This window comes from Cryptosporidium ryanae, assembly GCF_009792415.1.
Source record: "Cryptosporidium ryanae isolate 45019 chromosome Unknown contig_68, whole genome shotgun sequence".
Taxonomy (NCBI): domain Eukaryota; phylum Apicomplexa; class Conoidasida; order Eucoccidiorida; family Cryptosporidiidae; genus Cryptosporidium; species Cryptosporidium ryanae.
The window spans coordinates 37,582-57,605 of record NW_027125515.1 but is presented as its reverse complement, the minus strand read 5'-3'; the positions used below and the strand labels follow the sequence as shown (position 1 = coordinate 57,605).

The 20,024-nt window shown below is 30.1% G+C and overlaps 10 protein-coding genes across 10 annotated transcripts; 8 read left to right on the top strand and 2 right to left on the bottom strand.

The window, feature by feature from the left end:
• Positions 1 to 148: 148 nt before the first annotated feature.
• FG386_003211 (Prp8 JAB/PAD domain) lies at positions 149 to 7,279 on the bottom strand (the record flags this gene model as incomplete). The annotated part of the gene is made up of 1 exon (XM_067342439.1): positions 149 to 7,279. One exon carries the CDS (start codon positions 7,277 to 7,279, stop codon positions 149 to 151), a length of 7,131 nt encoding a protein of 2,376 aa, XP_067198380.1.
• A 199-nt stretch (positions 7,280 to 7,478) lies between these two features.
• On the top strand, positions 7,479 to 8,276 carry FG386_003210 (uncharacterized protein; the record flags this gene model as incomplete). The annotated part of the gene is made up of 1 exon (XM_067342438.1): positions 7,479 to 8,276. One exon carries the CDS (start codon positions 7,479 to 7,481, stop codon positions 8,274 to 8,276), a length of 798 nt encoding a protein of 265 aa, XP_067198379.1.
• Positions 8,277 to 8,454: 178 nt separating this feature from the next.
• On the top strand, positions 8,455 to 10,635 carry FG386_003209 (acyl-CoA synthetase; the record flags this gene model as incomplete). The annotated part of the gene is made up of 1 exon (XM_067342437.1): positions 8,455 to 10,635. One exon carries the CDS (start codon positions 8,455 to 8,457, stop codon positions 10,633 to 10,635), a length of 2,181 nt encoding a protein of 726 aa, XP_067198378.1.
• A 262-nt stretch (positions 10,636 to 10,897) lies between these two features.
• Positions 10,898 to 12,592, top strand: FG386_003208 (uncharacterized protein; the record flags this gene model as incomplete). Its single annotated transcript, XM_067342436.1, has 1 exon — positions 10,898 to 12,592. One exon carries the CDS (start codon positions 10,898 to 10,900, stop codon positions 12,590 to 12,592), a length of 1,695 nt encoding a protein of 564 aa, XP_067198377.1.
• Positions 12,593 to 12,825: 233 nt separating this feature from the next.
• Positions 12,826 to 13,935, top strand: FG386_003207 (uncharacterized protein; the record flags this gene model as incomplete). Its single annotated transcript, XM_067342435.1, has 1 exon — positions 12,826 to 13,935. One exon carries the CDS (start codon positions 12,826 to 12,828, stop codon positions 13,933 to 13,935), a length of 1,110 nt encoding a protein of 369 aa, XP_067198376.1.
• A 192-nt stretch (positions 13,936 to 14,127) lies between these two features.
• FG386_003206 (uncharacterized protein) lies at positions 14,128 to 14,451 on the top strand (the record flags this gene model as incomplete). Its single annotated transcript, XM_067342434.1, has 1 exon — positions 14,128 to 14,451. One exon carries the CDS (start codon positions 14,128 to 14,130, stop codon positions 14,449 to 14,451), a length of 324 nt encoding a protein of 107 aa, XP_067198375.1.
• A 628-nt stretch (positions 14,452 to 15,079) lies between these two features.
• Positions 15,080 to 15,997, top strand: FG386_003205 (uncharacterized protein; the record flags this gene model as incomplete). Its single annotated transcript, XM_067342433.1, has 1 exon — positions 15,080 to 15,997. The coding sequence occupies one exon, from the start codon at positions 15,080 to 15,082 to the stop codon at positions 15,995 to 15,997; it is 918 nt and encodes a 305-aa protein (XP_067198374.1).
• A 93-nt stretch (positions 15,998 to 16,090) lies between these two features.
• On the bottom strand, positions 16,091 to 18,504 carry FG386_003204 (uncharacterized protein; the record flags this gene model as incomplete). Its single annotated transcript, XM_067342432.1, has 2 exons — positions 16,091 to 16,104; positions 16,161 to 18,504. The coding sequence occupies 2 exons, from the start codon at positions 18,502 to 18,504 to the stop codon at positions 16,091 to 16,093; spliced, it is 2,358 nt and encodes a 785-aa protein (XP_067198373.1).
• Positions 18,505 to 18,768: 264 nt separating this feature from the next.
• FG386_003202 (DNAJ domain containing protein) lies at positions 18,769 to 19,314 on the top strand (the record flags this gene model as incomplete). The annotated part of the gene is made up of 1 exon (XM_067342430.1): positions 18,769 to 19,314. The coding sequence occupies one exon, from the start codon at positions 18,769 to 18,771 to the stop codon at positions 19,312 to 19,314; it is 546 nt and encodes a 181-aa protein (XP_067198371.1).
• A 111-nt stretch (positions 19,315 to 19,425) lies between these two features.
• Positions 19,426 to 20,010, top strand: FG386_003201 (uncharacterized protein; the record flags this gene model as incomplete). The annotated part of the gene is made up of 1 exon (XM_067342429.1): positions 19,426 to 20,010. The coding sequence occupies one exon, from the start codon at positions 19,426 to 19,428 to the stop codon at positions 20,008 to 20,010; it is 585 nt and encodes a 194-aa protein (XP_067198370.1).
• Positions 20,011 to 20,024: the final 14 nt, after the last annotated feature.

Sequence of the window (20,024 nt, the reverse complement as noted above, 5' to 3'; positions counted from 1 at the left end):
AAAAAAATTAAATAAATTTATTATTGTAAGACATGTGGAAGAAGTCAAGTGAAAGTGGGGTGGTTATTTTTACGAGGTTGCATGGAAATGACATTTAGCCAACACGTAACAGCGGGAGAGATAAAAAGCCTAAAATGTTACCCTTTTGCTATTCTATAAGTTCTTCTAATTCGATGAGACTATTTTCTCCGTCATCATAGGCATTATCCAAATATGCAAACTGTAAAAAATGTTGTGGCCTGTGAATTTGGTCATAAAAACTTCTAGGTGTGTCAACTTTGAAAGAAGATCTATTCGTCCGATTGTATTTAATTATCATTGAATTATAACTCCAAATTCCATCTTCTGGAACTAGGAAATAACCATGAAATGTTTCAGATAAAATAATTTTTACCTCCTCATAAAATTTCGATAAATCTATTTGATTTCCCTCGTTGTTAAAACCAGTATTAGGGTTTTTTTCACTCCAATCTATACCTTCCTGGTTTAACTTGTATCCTGAGAGAGTTGTAGAACCCGGTGTGAATGTGCTGTTTATTAGAACAAGATCGTCGTTTGTAACTTCTTTATTAATTTTTAAGACACTAGTTAAGTAAATTAAGTCATTAAATGAAACCTGAAAATCTTCCTGAACACTAGTTCGAATTAAACCAATGAACTCCAGCTCTGAGATTGCAGAGTGTACGGGCAGTATATTTGGCATATTAATAGAAACATTATTTCCGAATTGGGGCATAATAACCATGCACCTGACTTCTGCCAAAATAATATGTTGATTTTCAAAATTCGAATTTAACCCAACTTCAGAATTGTCTTTTATTCGCTTACCAAACATCAAAGCACCTATTTGAGTTCTTAAATCAGAAATTTCAATAAATGTTTTCAGTAAATTCTTTGGTAAGACATATGTAAATAAATCTGTATTTTTATTTACCATTTTTGTTAACTTAGATTCATCAGAAAAAATGTATATATTTTTGCTTCTCAAACCCAGTGTTGTGGAAGCTAATGCTCTAGCTCTCCAATCAGTTTTTGAAGAAAATGATTTCTTTTCATACTGTGTTTGTGTAGTAACAAAAATTTCCTCTCCATGTACATTTACAGTCCTTGTCATTGTAGTTGTTATTTCAGATGATTCAACAGAATTATTTGCAATTTCCTTTGCTTGTTTTTCTATCTCTGCTATTTGTTGTCTCTGAACAGTTGGAGGGGTAATTTCCATACCCAAAATAATATCACGGATTTCAGTTTGGGTAAGTGCAGAAATGTGAATATTATTTTTCTTTGAATAATCATCAAGTATTACATCTTTAAGTGCAATTTCGACACTAATCCATTCCTCATCAGTTAGAGATGGCCAAATATGATTATGAAGGGTAATAATATTCTTGGTCGGCTTAAGAATGATATTAGTTCTCTCTGGATTTATATGCATTGATCTTAAAATCAGTATTAGACGACTAAATGCAGTAAAAGGAGATATTGTTTTCAACCAATCATCATACAAGGTAAATAATATCATTGAAGGTTGAGTTGACTTTAAAACCAAGTCTCCAAATCTTTCCATTTTTAGAAGTGCCTGGAAAGGTAAATTTAAATCTGAACCTTTAATTACAATGTTCGGAAAATCAAGAAGGTGAACCTCTAATGGGTCTAACATACCCCTTCTTGTTACAATTATTTGTTTTGGTTGTTCTTCTATTGGAAGGGATCTAATGAGAGCAACAACTTCCTCTGCAGTTTTCCATTTAGCCAGTTGAGAAAGCCTCTTCTGTCCTGCCCAAACAGATGTGTGTATTACCTTCAAGAAGAGTTTACCTGTAGATGGATTCAAAATCAATATGCAACCATTTACGGGTTTTGTTGTTAAATTTCCCTCAAATGTTTTGTGAATTGAAACCCTATAAACGTTTGTATCATCTACAAACCAGGTAGTTTGATTACTGAATAGTTCGTTATAATTTTGACTATTTAAATAAGGCTCTGTTGGCTCGGAACAATACAATTGAAGCCCTTTCCTGATTCTCTCCCTAAGAACGTATAACGCTGGATTTGATTTCATTATTTTTGCCAGTGCTTTTTGGAGTAGTTCTTTGAGACCCGGTATCCAATTTCCATATGCAGAATAAAGATTATATGCCAAGTCAATACCTATTAGAACTCCTGTTGGTGAAGGATATATAGACATTGCGTCACTTGTATAATCAAGAAATTTCGCACGACAATATCTCTCAATATCATGAGAATCATAGTCGCCCCAGCGAAGTTGTATATCAATCCAAAATTTATTCGTAGAAATTGTGCTCACATTTTTTTCCTCTTTTCTATCAAATAGAAGAGAAGGATTACTTGAAGGCCATTTGTAAGAAGAAAAAAGAAGAATGTCAGCACATGAAGAGTTCATTTTATAACTTTTTCTTGGGTGTATCGCTTCCTTTTGAACCATTTCAATTCCAAGTGAATCCACTTCATTATCTAGGACCTGACAAATATCCATTACAACAGATTCATGTATTTTTTGCCAAAGATGTGCTCTAAATATTTGTATTAGTGATATTTTTAACGTCGGCAATTTACCATGCATAAATATTCCAGTAAGGTCAAGCTGAACTTGGAATCCAATGTATACATTTGCACGATTTATAGTTGGACTCCACCATAATGTAAAGCGTCTATTAGGAATTTGATTCAATCCACTCCTTTGTGCGTTTGTAAGTTTTTTGTATTTCATACTTTCCTCGAATCCAGATGATTTTTCCCAAAAAAGACCTTCCCATGTTGAGAAATATGTACCTTTAAACAATGTGTGCTCTAAAATACTTTCAACACCTCCCAAAGCTTGTATCATATCTGTTCTATAGCTACTCAAGTTCCACAATTTGCCGTCGTGTTTTTGATGTGTCCACCAAAATGGATTGTTTCTCGCAACTTGAAATTGTCTAAATATTTGCCTGACCCTCCAACCTTTATCATATGCAAGAGTATGTCTGTCTTTTTGAAAAAGAGTATTTATCCGTGGAATACCTTTGTCCCAACTATCTTCTAGATCTTCCAGTGTGAGTCTCTTATTTTGTAATTGAGCATGTTGCCTTTTTAATGAATACTCTGTCCAGACACGTTGAGACTCGATGAATTCACTTTCCCATGTTTGAATGTATCTATATAGATTAGGAATAAGTTCGTCCTGATCATGAGTCATACCTGCTCTGAAATGGGTTATTGAACCTAAATCAGTCTGTTTAGAGTATTTCATGTCACTTTGCGGAATTAATATGTGTCCCATGGAAAGCATTCCAAGACCACCAAGTTCCTTTGGAGTATAAAATACAACAGGTGGAAACCTGGTTGGCATTTTTGAATTTAGACCTATCTTTATTCTAGTTTGAATTTTATTTTCACATCTTACAAGCAAGTCTAATAATTTTTCTGTATAAATAACAGCTTCCCTAAAATATGTCATTAGCCCAATTAAACAAGTGTTCCATTTATTGGAAATTTTTGTAAAGGTTGCAGATCCGGAAGTTATCAAAATCTGTCTCACACGATTTTCAAAGTTTCGAATTTCATATTCATCAACCATTAAAAAAACATAGAGAGTAACCTCTTTTGTTTTGTGACTTCTAAGTTGCCATGTACTTTCCTTTATAGTGTATTCAAAACTGTCAATACCAGAATTAATTTTTTGAGTTGAATCAAAATTGTTATTTTTTATTCTAGAAACAGGTAGCATTCTAACAGAAAATCCCACCATTGAAAACAATAGATTTGGATTATTCATTGAATATATAGAAATGAAAGATCTATCCCATTCCAAGGATGTGACACTTTGTGGAATTCTATTTGAAAGCTCCCAAAAAATAGCTTTGCCTATTAAAACATCACTTTTAATTAATCTCATACGACATTCTTTTGGCCAGCACTTCTTATTATTATACCCTACCACGCTTCTATTATTGCTTACATCCGGATTTTCAGATAAATAACGTTGGACTAACTCTCTTACCTCTTCTTTATTCAGTTTAAAAACTAGATAAATTTTATCTACGAATCTACAGTATATTCTAATCGGATGTGCAACTTCTATTTTTTTGTCGTTGAATTTTGAAAACTCATTTGGTAGATTCGGTGGTCCTGCAATTTGGTTTGCACGTGGTAAACCAAGAAGTAATAGATCCACTATGAGTAGATAAAATTGACAAATGAATGAAGAAAATTGTAAACCTCGGATAATCCCATAAGAATTTAAGTAATTCATATCCTTATAAGAAATATTAATGTTATTTTTGCTTGTTATGTAATCTGCAAGATTGTGATCCATAATCAATCTCAAAAGACGATTCAATAGAGTCAAGTCAATTTTTTCCATTGCTTGTTCGTATTGAGATTCAACCAATAAACCAACAGATTCATCTCGAAATTCCCAGAAATTAGTAAGGTTGTTAATCCCATTGCAAAGTTTGTATAATAGAAGCGGCGGTGGTTCGTTATCTGAAGGTTTTATCCAATTAGGGAACAATCTCCTATTATCTGATTCATACCAAAGATATTGATCTAGATATGTATCTGTTATCTTTTCAAGTGGATCAATTTCATAAACTGGAATTAAATGCGAATACATATCCATAAATTCAATACTCACTTCTTTGAATGCTCTCTGAGTTAATAGTTGTCTTTTTATTCTTGCGAGGGTTTCATGCGGATTATCATATGCTTGTTCTATTAAAGTAAGTTCTTCGCGTTGAGAACGGTTCAATCTAGATTTTATGGTATAAACTTCTTTCATTCTCTCCAATGCTAGTATTAACAACTTAGTATCATGTTTGTAGTTTAATGCAGGAAATGGAATATGAATGAATTTCCTACTTTCAAGCCAGTGAACTGCAGTTGTATATATTGCAACAGCCTCCTCGCTAGACAAATATGGTCCATCTTTAAAATAATTTATCTGTCTTTCCTGCTCTGCTTTGATATAAAGCCTTGTTAATCTACCCAGATTTTTTTTAGCAACAGTTTTATCAACAGTTGCACCTCTGCGTATTCTCTCTCTGTTGGAATAAGCCGAATTTGTCCACCAGTCAGCTTTAAGTTTGACATATCTGAGTATAATATTTTCTACAGCACCGGGCATACCTGGAACCTTCCAGGGAATATTAGCTTTCCAGCATCTCCATGCTTCGCTTAAATGTTGAAGTATGGGTCGTGCTTTACTTGATCGAAGCTGTTCTGGCATCATATCCAATATATCATGCATTACTGCTGCTCTTAATTCAAGGTCAAAGTGACTTTCAACTCTTTGTTTACTAATAGATTTGTATGGATTTGCATTTTGTCGCCCTTCAAATTGCCTGGATAGCAAATTTCCGAGCCAACGTTCAAGAATTGGTATAATACCACGCAGAAAAAAAATCCAAATCCTCCAACTTGGTTCCCAAAAACCAACTCCTGGACCTTTTCCAACTGAACCAGTATTAAAACGATGGTAGATTATATGTTTAATGTCCTTACACATTCTTACTTGTCTCATGACACGATATTTGTATCTATATATACCTGTAAGTTGTCCAACGTGATTAAAAACGTATTGGAGGCCATCTGCAAGTTGAAATGCATCAATATTTCCAAGTCTGAATTGCACATGACAATCTACTACTAACTTTGTAAGTCTTAGAATCTCGCGACATAGATGGAATGCATTTCCAAATCTGCTTTTTTTTCTTTCTTTAGTCGTCAATGTTTTAATTGGTTTTAGATTGAAGTTGTAATCTAAGTGAAGGTATGTCAAATTCTTCCTGTGAATCAACAAATTAAGTAAATTATGGCCTTGTTTGCATACTTGGAGTCCAACTTCAACCCAATCCATATCTGTAGAATTAAAAAACTTAGTATTTTGAATCACCTTTAAAAAATTGCGATTTTTGCAGTTTTTTGCAGGTTTACGATGAAGTGAATTCAAAATCCAATTTTTCAATAATTTTTGGTGTGAAACACGAATCTTTACTGGATTCCCTTGTGAAAAATCGTATTTTTTATACCAATTTTTTAACAAAGGAATATCATAACATCTTCTCCTTTTACCTGATCTACTATTAAATGGGTATGGCGACCAAAACAATAGTATACCATTCATTCCGGATGGTATTTCTAAGTTAAATTCATCAAATAAGGGTACTAATTTTATTTCAGAATTCCATTCATCTGAATGATTGAAAGTTTTTCTATTTAAGTCTGTAGGCATAGTTATTGGATTATAATAATCATCAAATGTAAATATTGGAAGATTTGGATTATCTGGTTTTGAAAAAATATTTATTTGATGATGATAAACTGCAGTTGTCACAAACTTCGGAAATGAATTATACAAATATGGAAAAGCAATTTTATACTCAGATCTCATTTTGTATCTAAATATTACTCGGTTAATGTCGTTGAACTCATTCCAATCCTCATCGTCGTCGATAAGGCTTGAAATTAGTGGTTCAAATTTTGGGCCACCTGGTATAGCTATGTTGAGTGCCTTTGCAGTAAAAAACGCTTCTTTATTAAATAAATAAAACGAGTTCTTGTTTAGAAAAGCAGGTAATATCTGTGTGGAAAGTCTATATAGAGTCCCAAGTTGTTCTAAAGTTAAATTCCATTTTTTCTTCTTATAGAGACCCTCCTTGTTTAATTGCTTGAATATATTTTTATTGTCATAGTAAAACCAATCATAAACAGATTTGTCTTCTTCAGCATCTAGTATAATTTGTATTGAATCCAACGGTTTTACTCCCAAGATATTTTCGCAGTAGTCGATTGGTGGTTCTTCGTCATCGAAAGGTGGGAATCTTATTCTTTTAAAATGTCTTCTATCACGCTTCTCTTTACGCATCATAGTCCACATAGTGCACCACTGCGCAATATAGAGAGGCTCAATTACCCAAGGTATTTCGTTTACAAATGTTATTGCACCTGTAACGTGGTATAGGCAATTTACATATTTTACTTGCTCCCATGGCATTGGAATATTCTCCAAAAGTTTAAAAATAGAATGAGGAACGTATTTTAATGCACCTAAATATATTCTTTTTTCGTTTTGAAACTTTCTTGAAGACATATCCCCGTGAACCTTCATAAGTTTTCTTAGATGCTCAGGTGGAAAATTGCATTTTCCATTTGAATTAATAACCTTTAAATTATTGAACTTGTTATATCGTCTTTCATTAAGCCTACTCCAGTTGTAGAGTTTTGTGTTAACATCATTGTTAGAAATATGTTCACTTTTCATATTTTTCCGGTTCATTTCAGTTCTGTTTGTAACTTCCTTTGGTATATATTGAAAACTCTCTAAAATACAAAACAGTATATACTGGTATTTAATATTAAAAATTATTTATGTTTAAGTGACCAATATATCATTGTTTTATGAATTAAATGATCATTTGTAAACAATTTCAGCGCGTTGCTTTATTGAAGATGATTTATTTTTCTTTAAATTTCTCATGAAAATTGGTTATTCTTCTTTAAATATATACATGTTCAGAGAAGAAAACTTTATTAATTCTTCTAAAATCCATCTTAATAAGATAATTGAATGCTATTCACTAAATTTACGTGATTTGGAGTTAAATACATTTGGAAACACTGGTATACTGAGGGATCAGTTTGAATGCATCGATATTAGCAACAACGTAATTTCAAGACTAAATAACATTTCGCGTCTAGATAAACTTTCTGTCTTCATTGCATGTAATAATAAAATTGAATATATTGATGAATTATTTTGCAAGCAACTTTTAAATTTAGAAAGCTTGGTTCTTACAAACAATAAATTATCAGGTATAGAATCAATTTCTGCAATATTTTTATTGAAAAATTTAAAGAGGCTCTCACTAATTGACAATCCGGTAACCAAAATTCCTAATTATAGGGATATAATAATTTACATGCTTCCCAATTTAATTTACCTAGACTTCCAAAAAATTAAGCAGTCCGAAAGAGGCAGGTCAAGGTCATTTGCTGAATCTGATAAAATGGTGCAGGAATTGGCCAGAAAATATCTAAAAGAAGCAGAAATTTATTCAGAAACAAAATATATTGATAATTTACAGTCACTCCTCTACAATTTTGAGGGTAAAAAAGAATGCCTTAAACTCCGAAATGACGAGCTTAACGAAATTAAGGTAGCAATTTCATCTTGTGAAAACTTGGAAAAATTGAAAATATTGGAGAATTGTTTAATTGAGCAAAAAATTTCAATCGAAGCACAAAAAATAATAGAAGAATATAGTTTTAAATAGTTTATAGCAAAATATACATTCATTAGATTAAAGAATTTATAATTATTTCTTTAAGCAACTATTTTTCCCTGCGCCCACTTCATTTTTCGAACTCGGAATAATGTATATTTTTAAGTTTGAATATGTAATTCAACTTTTAAATAAATTGATATTTTATGTTTTTTAAACGAATTAAAAAATGGATTTATATAGAGGAGATATTCAAAATTTAATTCATAACAACAATATTACCTATTCTGATGTAAATATTGAATATAGAAGTGTAACAACTAAAAATTTTAATATTGAGTACTGGATAAAAATTGATGGACATATGCAAAGGATCCTGATAACACATGAGGAAATTGAATTATTGTATGATATTATATCGAAAAGATTGGAGGAAATTTTGGTCTTAATATCAAATGAGAGTTCCAGAAATAAACTTGATGAAATATATATCGGTGGACTTTGGGATGGTAACAAAATTGAAGACATTATAATAAGAGAATTTTGCTATAGAAAAATTAATTTCATTCCAGTTATTTTAAATTATACTAATGATACACTCGAAACAACTTGTTTTAAAATTTTCAATTCTAATTGTAGTTTGTTGATTCACGACATTAATATAAATGCAGATTTTATCGAAGATATCAAGTCCTTCCTTTTTAAAGAATATAAAACAAAAATATTTACATTGTCTTCCTACGAATTAATAAAGGAATCTGATATTTTAGATTTTAAGAAAGAGAAATATGCGAGAACTCACCTAAGGAATTACTTTAACGCAACAATTGGAATAAAATGTGAAGAATCAGAATTTTCAAGGTGGAATTATAAGGAAAATATAAAATGTTCTTTCTCTAAGGAAATTGAAGATAATTTTACTCGAGAAATGAATTTATTTAAAAATCAAGTTATGAGGACGAAAGAGCAAAAATTCAAACCAAAAGATGATTATTTTGATAGGAAGGATATTAATCACAAAGAACTAGTAAGGTATATCGTTTATACCACTGGAACAACTGGGGTTCCAAAGGGGGTAAAACTTTCATACAAAAATTTTGAAACAACAATCAAATCAATTGAAATGCTGTGTATTAATGGTAGCAACAAAAAAGTAACTTTTGTGATAACGAATCCACTCCATCATATTAATAGTACATGCTTTGTTGATTATTGTATTCGGAATTCTATAGATTTGGTAATGTTTAATCGTTATTCAAGGGACTTTTGGACTTGTTTAAGTCAAATTACAAATGAAAGATTAATTAATTACAGTGATGATTTTTCATTAATAGTTCCTTTGGTTCCAAAACATATTGAATATTTCGTTTCTACATTGAAAACTGAATATTATGAAAACAAAATTGAACTAATAAAAAGTTTGTCACATTCTTCAATATATTATTTTTTTGGCTCTTCAACAGTTTCTTATGATTTTTTCAAAAGTTTTAAGGAGTTGTTTAATGGTAAAATTCCTAGAGTAAGATTCGGTTCAACAGAAACCTGCTTACAAGTATGTGGAACTGATTTATACTTAAAAGATGAACTTGTTGAAGTTGGATTTAAAAAAGGAATAATGAATGATGCTCAGAGATCAAATCATCACAGAAACGACGGTTATTTCATTGGGAGGTCAATAAGTCCATTTACAGAGGTAGCTGTTGTAAAGTCCATTGAACCTATTTCAGAAAATTTTCTCTTACCTTGCAAGGAATATGAACTTGGATATATTATTTGTAGAGGTGATAATATAATGAATGGATATATTCATCCGGAAAAAACATTAGCGAATGATGGATTGTTAAACATTGCAAAAGATATTCAAAATAATGATTTAAATTGTAACATCCATATTTGCGATAAACATCCTTGGTATATTGGACTAGGTGACCATGGTTTTTGGGTAAGAGGTGAAGATCACCTTGAAAATAACACCAAAATTACCTTATCTACGATAGGTCGCGATGAGTGTGCGTGTTGTCAAAATGATATTGCTGTCGACAACAAATGGATTTATTGGGTATCTCGCTCAAGGTACGTTATAAAGATAGGAGGGGTTAAGTATAGTTCAGAAGAGATAAACAAAAGATTAAGAAAGGAAATACTTTCGTTATATAATATTTCACCCCCAGATGATTTTAAGACCGCAGTCATGGGTTTCAAAGACAAAGAAAGAATATCAGAGGACGATAAAATAGTTTTTTTTTATGAGAAATTAAACGGAATAACAGTGAAAAGGCTACAAGAAGATCTAAAAAAGTTGAAAATACCAAAGTCATATTTGCCTTGTAAAATAATAGAGACGAAAATTAAAAAAAATTCAAAGGGAAATATTGACTTTGAAACAATGAAAAAATTGATTGATAGTTAATAAGATGAATAATTAAATTATTAATCAAGATAATTATTGTATTATAAAAATAAAAAACAATTTATTTTCTAATTTAGCCTTCTATTATGTTTATCGATGATCGAAAAGTATTGTGTGTATTTTTTAGTGTGCATGAATAATTTGTTGATTGTTTTTTACTTTTAAGTAGGCAATAATAATAAAATTATATATTAATTCTACCTGTAAATTCAGACTAGCTTTAAAGTTTTGTATTATACGTTACCTTGATGAAAACAAAATTATGAGTGAGGGCATATTGTTACATAATGGGGTTATGTCTGTCTTAGAGAATAAAGAATTATCTAGTGAAACAACTTCAGGTGGTATAATTGATATTGCCAATTCAAGTAAAGAACTTGAGCATAATGAGTCAAGTAAAATATTGGATAGCAGTAAATTTGAAGCATATTCGAGTAATTCGAACGAAACCGCGAAATTAAATTTCAGTAAAAAGGTAAAGTCTGCCAAAAGTGTTGAGGATATAGATATTTCCTCCTCAGAGAAGAAAATTAGTTATGAATCAAATAAAAATAGTGTATACTTAAGATCAGATCTGGTAAAGGTTTCAAGAGATGAAAATAATGAAGTGGTTATGTGTGTACCATGTAAATTGAATATGGATCTTGAAAGTTTGTTCTATTACTTTTCAAATAATTCTATATATTTAAATTGCGAGCAATTTGCAAATATGCTCCATTGTAGTAAATTATATCATAAGAGCAAACCAATTGACATATTAGAAAGAATGTTTCCAAGGAATCCAGATGACTCTTTAACAACAAAAAAATGTATAGAATTTAATTCTTTTATGAAACTACTTCATCAATTCTCGCAATTCAAGTTTAGATCTACAGGTGCTACTGAGCAAGAAAAAATAAATCTGGTTATTTCATTTTTGCTAAATTGTGATATTATTGAAGTAATATCATCAAAATTGATTAAATCAGATAAATGTATTCAAGTAAATGATCCTACAATGCAAAGAAAAGAAAAAGAAACTCAGACAAGAATTGAAAAAAAAGATATTTCGACTCAATTTGAAAAAAAATCCACTTATAGTGTTGGTGTTGATGCAGTTTGTAAAAAATCAGATGTATGCTGCGGATGCAATTTTTACAATACAGCTATTAAAGACAGTGAAAGCGAAGTAATTGTTGGAAAACCTAAAAGAATAGAAAATGATAAAATTCAAGTTGAAAGAAAAAACTATACAGAAAATATATTGAGAAATAATGACGTAAATTTTTTTAATCGTGACTTTGAAGTAAAGGTTAATCGTGAAAAAAAAGTTGAAAATAATGTCTTAATGCGAACAATTCATAAACAGGACAATGAATCAGAAATTCTCCCAACAATTAAAAATATAACAGATGAAGATGATAAGAAATTATATAGGATTTTTGTCTATTATTCAGGCCCAAATAATGATAGACTTTCATACCGTCAATTCTATAATTTGATAAATGATTCTGGTTTGCTCGGTGGTAATTTTGAGGAATTTTTAACGCCGGTACAGATAGAAAGGTGTTATTCAGCAGTTTTAGTAGACCCTAAGGGTGTTGACTATTGGGAATTTAAGGAAATATTACTTTATTGTGGAGAAGTATCTTTTTGTGGCAACAACCCGGTTTCTGCGTTCCAAAGTATTGTTAAAAAATATATAATACCTTTAATATTAACAATATACCAACCCAATAATTTCGAAAAGTGCGAGGATGTACTAACTATTAACAAAGTACCTGAAGATCTTGAGTTAAAAGACATAAAAAGCTTACAATCTATGATAAATAGGGCAATTCTGCCTTGGTTTAGACTCGGAAAACATCCCCTTACAACAGAGAGCGAGGAATATTCGGGAAGTTGTAGTTGTAGCAGCCATGATTCAGATATTTCTTTTTCAGAAAAAAGTTCATTATGTTGTAAAGATAGCAATTAAAATAAAAATATTTAGAAAACACATATATTGTATTTAAGAGCACCATTCATTTAACTATTTTTTTGTTTAATATTTTTTTGATAAAAAATATAATTAATTCATAATTTTTTTGTTGCATGCCTTGCGGAAAAAATGTGGGTCACATTTTTCATGTCCTTGTATTTTCACTTGTGAAAAAGGAATGTATATTTTAATATTTTATATTTATTAAAGATAAGTCAGAAAAAGAAGATATGTCAGGTTTCAATATAGACAAATTAATTAGTTTGAGTACATTTAATGACGAACTCAACGAAAACGAGATTCTAACATTATCGCTACCTACAGGAACAACAGTTGACCTTGATTTTGAGAATTACTATTATTATCATAACAATAGTAGTAATGATGAGTTTTCTTCTCATAATAAAGAGAATGAATCTTTTAATGAATTAAACAATTTTGACAATTGGCTATATGACTTAAAATCATTCAAGCAAGATTTCTTTGGCAGTGAAAACTTTAATTTGGGTGAAGGCTTAAAAAACGGATCTGTTGACGGTTTATTGTGCAATTTTAGAGATTTTTATAATGGGAATGATAGTATTAATTCAAAAATAGACTCTAATAAAGGAGGAAGTTTCAAAAACAATTTTTCCGACATAGGAACAAAAAAAGGTCAAGTCAAGGCAATTGTTTTATTTTTAAAGGCTAACTTGGGATTGGGAATCGCAAATAATTTTAAGGAGGAAGTTGAATCACTTGGTGCATATGTTTATATTGCAGAAAATTGTAAGCAGTTACTTGAGGTAAATAATGAACTTGATGGGTGTAAAAGATTAATCGTTACCTCTGCAGACTTAGCTCTGAACGAAAAATTGTCCGAAGAGATATCGAAAAAAAAATTATCTAATTTTCTTGGAATTGTTTTGTACTGTGGGCCACATGCAGAGTATCATGTTAAATGGTGTTCTAGAGTTTCTTGTATAAAATTCCTCTCGCAGAATTTAATTGAAGTTAGGCGTGCGATTTCTTGGATATTCTCAGAATCATTTTATAGCACAAATGAGGTTCCAAATATTGGAAGGAGAGGGAAGAAGGTTGGTATTCAAGAGATAAAAAAATTTACTCAAAGTAAGATCCCAATAACTAACGATTTCCCGACATTGGGGATGCAGGGGATACATAGTGATTTCTATGAAAAATATAGAAGTGAATCTAATTCAATAGGGAGCTATTCACCATTTGGAAGGAGTAGTAGTAATCCTCATGATAATATTTCTAGCATGTTTAGAACATTGGCAATTGAAACAAAAATAGCAACTCATACAAACAATAGCCAACTTTTTGATATTAACAACTAAATTGTGATTTGAGTCAAAATTTGACTTAATATAAGTGGATATATCTATTTTAGTTCCTTATATAAAGGATTTTGACAGTTGTGTAATAAAACAAAAGAAAATATTTGTGTAACTATATGTTCTCACTTCATGTCAAAAACATTTTAGAACAGTAAGTCTGGGTGTGCCGCAATTTATATTTTAGAAAAAGGAATGAAAGAATCTGGAGTTGCGTTTAACAACTCGATTAGTGATGAAATAGAAGTTGAATCATGGATAACTTGTTCTAAGTTTTCTCAGCAAGGAGATGATTATAAAAAAATATCGTCTTTATTCATGGTAGATAAGACATATGAATCAGGAGTTATACCTACTCTAAGAGAGAAAATCGTTGAAAGTATAAAAAAGAAAAGACGTAAAAGAAAAAGGAACATAGAAGCAAGAACGAACTATAATAATATGGTTAGTTGCAATAAGAATGCGCTAAAAAGTAGGTCTTGTTCAATACTTTGCGACAAAAGTAGAGAACGTTCTTAAGATGCATTATTATTTCGGCAACTTTCGAGTAAATTAACATAATTTAGTTTAGAATATTAATCTGAATTTACGTTTATATATATTTATTAAATTTTAATATTCATTATCCTTGTTCTAAGGTATAAAAACAGTGAAAGAAAGTGACTTGATAAAATTATATGATTAAGAGATCATGATAACTATTGTTTAATTTACATATTATCATTTTTTCACAGAATATGAAAATCCTTAATTGCATTTTTTGTTGTCTGATATGATTATCTTTATATTTCGTGTACTTTTAAAAGGGAAGGGGCGTGATTCTAACTTATTTAAAAAATACTTTGGTTTACTGGATTTTTCTTATTTTTAATGTATTATTTTAAATTGATACTATAACGTGTATCAAGTAATTCTACTAGATTTATTGTCAAAAAGGGAGACAAATTAAAAATACGAGTGGTCTATGCAGAAAATAGTTGTCTATTAATATATAAAAGAAGTATAGAACTAAATGTATATGTATATTTTTGTAGACAGTTGCACTAGAAATTTTAAAAAATATTTCGCTTCTTAAACGTTAATATGATAAAGCGCACTGTATTTTTATAAATTTTTTTTTTAGCATATTGAAGTTCATTTAAAACTAATGAAATTTAAAAATAGAGTTAATCGCCATGTTTCAGATTACTTCCGTAGGAATTTACATACTTCTCAAAATATCTCTGATTCAAATGTGTCATTTCCATATAAACATGAGTTTTTTACAGGTGTTAACAAATTACCAATATTATCATCAGAACCAGAGTTGATCAATATTCCTATTTCACCAGCTATTATTCAGGGATATAATTTCACGTCATTTGAAGACACCAACAATATAAATATTAACCTATTTCCAACTAGTAATATAGGTTTTTCAATGAATTCTATAGAAAAAGAGACTGAAGTGTCTTCACCGAGAGAACTTGATTTCAAAGATGGTACTGAAAGTCACATAAAGATGGAGGATTTGGTTCTTATCGATGAAGAAATTATAGAGTCATACAATATTTTTGTATTTAATGAAAATCAGTCTTCAGAAATGTCTGAGGAGTTGCGTAAGATGAGTTGCTTTAAAGACGATGGTGTAGCTGCTAAAGATGAAGCCGTTTTGTTACATCCTAGCAAACCAGATGTAAAGGCTATTTCAATATTAGATGTGGTTCCAATAGAATTAGATCAAAATTCTACTTTCCATGTAATTCTGGATTCTGAAGAGATGTTTGATAGTTCATTACTAGAATTGCACGATGGTTGGAAACATCCAACAACACGATTTTCATATTACATAGAAGAAAAAGGAATATTCAAATATGAGAATGATTACTATTCTAATATTTACAAGGAAAAACTACAAAGTCACATAATAAATATACCGAGGTCATTTATTGACAAAACAGAAGGAGAAAATGAAGAAGGGGAAGCCAACTGTGCCTTTGTATTTGTTACAAGGGGACCGAAAATGATGTTGTCCAAAGTTAACTCAACAAAAGTGAAGTCAGCAATTAGGATTTTAAACAATTAATAAATTTTAAAATGCTGGTAATTCGAATATGACCTTTCAATTTTCACAGGTTTGTAGCACAAACTATTAAATCTAACCCAAAAATATAACGGTTCATTCATCTGTAACTCCAGTGATTTATTGTATGAATCGAATGAAATATATCCAATTCCAAATCCCCTACTGACCTCCATTGAGAAACCTCCGCTAATAACAACACCAACTAATTTTCTTAGGCATTTAAAGCCACAATTATTCAAAATATCGTTTTTCAGGTGAATATCAAGATCGGTATTTGAACTTGATAATTTTTTAAATTTTTGAGGCCTTTCAATTAGTTTAATTCCTTTTTCAATGCTTGAAATATCATTTTTTTCACACATATAAATATGCGATTTGGTATTAACTTTAAAATTAGAATATATTTTTACCATTATTAAAGACTTGAATAAATTACTGGGATCTAGTTTTAGGTTATTTAAAAACAGTTTATCCTCCTTCAAAGTACATCTGTATCCACTTCTTGGAACAAAAATGTCAAAATTTTTTATCGTGTTATTGATGATCATATTTCCCTTAAATTTTGCAAGTACATTTTTGAACAAAGTATAATTGTTCGTGTGAAATGTATCTTTGTTTTCTCCTCCAAGGATTTTATCCCAATTAATTAAAAATGGAAATTCTATTTTATTAAAATAGTAATTTACCCGTTTCCCTTTTGGAGTCCTAATGTAATTACAAATATTTAAAACCTCATTAGAGCACGAATTATCTGTATCCCTAAACTTTGAGACGATCTCATTATTTATTTGGAGTTTTTGATAACTCAAGGTTTCAACGTAGTCGTAAGGAAATGATGAAATACCAGATTCAAAATTAATAATTCGTCTTTCTTTTATACCAATTACCTGTCCGTAAATCGAAGAGGCGTGTCTAAGAAAAATTGTTGAATTAAGTCCCCTAGGAATGAGAATATCGAATCCACGTCTACTTCCTTGGTGAAAAATTAACACTATATTCGAGCTTATTCCGTGAAATTTTTCAGTATTGTTAATTTTATTAGAAATATTTGTTTTGGTCTTCATTTTTTTATTTCCATTTCTTTCATTAATCTTCAACATAAGATTTCTTAATGTCTTCTTATTGCTCCTATTTGTAGGAATGCTTACAAAAGATGTTTCATAATTTTCTGAAACATCTTTATTTTGCTTATGCTTGAATTCGTTTATTAAGAGGGAATACTTTTCCCTTAATGACTGCCTTAAATTAATGCAAAAAAATGAACATTTTAAATTAACCACACTTAAGGGTTCTGAAATAGTTTTAAATTTATGTGAAGTAACAATATTCTTATTTTTTTTGTAAGATTTATATGAAGTCGGGATATTTACTTGAAAACTGTAAATTACATCCTGTTTAATTGAATTTGAAATTTCATTGGCTAAAAAGGTAAAATATTCTTCTGGAACTATATTCTTAAATATATTTAAAGATTTAGGACCCACTACTTCAAATCTATTTAGATCTTCGACTAAATTAATATTTATTTTCATATTAAATAATTCAATACATGTTTCCAAATAAATAAATAGTTGATAAGAAGCAATAGGATGAATCCAAATCCACAGGGACCTACTTGATTTACAGTTTTTACAAAATGGAATCCATAAAAACTCTATGGGTGCAATTCTTTCCCATGAAAAAAAGTTCAATTTCTCAAGGAGCAGCCTTCCGTACAACAAATCAATAAGTTTTTTTTCATTTAGTTTGAACATAAAACCACCCCCACGAGAGTGACCATCATAATATTTTTCATTAAATAAAAAATTTGTGTCGAAATTACAAAGCTTAAATAATAATGAAATTTCTCTGTTATCCCCTCTTATCTCAAAAATATGAAGATATGATGAGTCATGAACAACAAAATCATGCTTCATTGCCCTATATATCTTTCTGCTTCTTTTTGAAGTTGAGCAAAGTGGAAGTTTATAACCAAATGCTTCGCACATGCGAAACCTTTTTGCATGAAATAAATGTGATTCCAACCAACGGAATTGATTAAGGGGAACCTCATTATTAGAAATTTTTTGTCTATCACGAAAAATATTGCTCAACTCAGTAATATTTCTGACCTTTAAAGGAAAGATCTCTGTTCCAGAAATATTTTGGCGATTAATAGCTCTTAGGACCAAATTACTTTTAACACTAAATGTTTTCTTATTTTTCTTTTTATTAAAAATTCTGGGAGGAGCCTTATTTACTTCAGAAAAGAGGGCAACTCTTATTTTTTTTGGAGCTCTATAAACATTATATGACATTGACCTGCGCCTAATTGATGGTGGAAGCTTCTGGAAACATCGCTTCATTGAGTTGCTTCTCTTTATAAAATTAATAAATCTCAGAATTTCTGAACTTCTCCCGGAGACTAAATGTGGAACTTTGACCACTTGTGGTATTTGAGCTTTTGATTCAGATTCATGTAATATTACCTTTGATGTTTCATTTTTTTCAGAAGTTCTAGTATCCATTTTAAGAAAAAGTCTGCATAGGCAAATGAAAAGTTGCCGCTAACCTTTTATAACATGGAAAACAAGTGCAGCCTCTACTTTTAACCAATGTTTGAATATTTGAAATACGAAAGTCTTTTATATCCATTATTAAAACAGGTAAATAAGTATAGTAGAAATGCAAGTCTCTTCGATAATAAGTTGAAATTTTCTACGTATTTTTTCTGCACTTTATGTAAAAAGAATAAAATAGTTGAAAAAGATCACAATTTTTTTGGAGAAAAAATGTTCAGATGTAATGTATGTAAATCCAATGCCATTAATGTTTTAGATACAGATATGTTTCAAATATTTGACATTGATTACTCATTTGAAATTGACAAAAAAATCATTGAAAACAATTACAAGGAAATGATAAAGTCATCTCATCCAGATGTCAACGAAAACATTGATATAGAAGTACCAACTCATGTAATTCGAAATTACAAACTGTTAAACGACCCATTTGAAAGAGCTCTATTAATTATTTCAAAAAAAATGAATACTAGTAGAGAGCGTTTGATTGATGAAATAGACTCATTACCTGTAAACCTAAAAGTTATGGACGATGTTTTTGATAAAGACATGAAAATTAAAGAAATAGAAACAGGAGATATGAAAAAATATAACTTAACTAGTATTATCGAAAGTAATAATGCAAAAATCAATCAATACATAGAATCGTTGAAGGTAGAATTTAGGAAAGAAAGCTTGGAAGTCGTGAAAATCTTAAAAATACTCAAGGAATTGAGAATTTACCAAAAGTTGAATGTAAAATTATCTGGTATATAAATCTAAACTTCTATAAAACTATACTTTAAACCTAGTTAATTGACTTGTTTGTGCAACTTTGCATTGATTGGCGCTCATTACGTGATAATCATTTTATCTACTTTTTTAATAATGTATAAGCGACTAGCCTTATTCTCTTCTGAGTTATTTGAGAATGCTTCAAATGACCCAGAACTGATGAAAGATGTTGAGTTTCAAATGAACAAATTATGTGATGATGAGGTTGAAGTTGACGAGAATTTCGAGGACGAAAATTTTAATGCGAATTCTATTGGTGATAATAATTATTCATCAAATTTATATGAGAGCAACGACAACTTCATTGGAAAGTTTAAGTGTATTTTATGCCCAAATAAAGTTTTATTGAGTGACTTAGATCTTGAAAAACACCTTAAGTCAAAGTGTCATTTAAAAATGATTAAAAAGTGGAGTGATAAACAAAAGGAGTCCGAGTATATTAGGAAAAAATTCAATCAATACCATGGAATTTGTAACTATGATGAAAAAGAAATCCATATGCGTACAGATGATGAGATTTCTGTATCTCCTGTTGGCAGTGAAAATTTAATTTTGAAATCAAAAAGGAGAAGAAAGAAAAGTAGTAATCATTTGACGGAAGAACAAATAAAATCTAGAAAAATAAAGTTCAAGAGGAAGAAGGAAAGGAGGCTTATTAGAAAGTTAGAGATTAAGTAGTAAATATATATGAT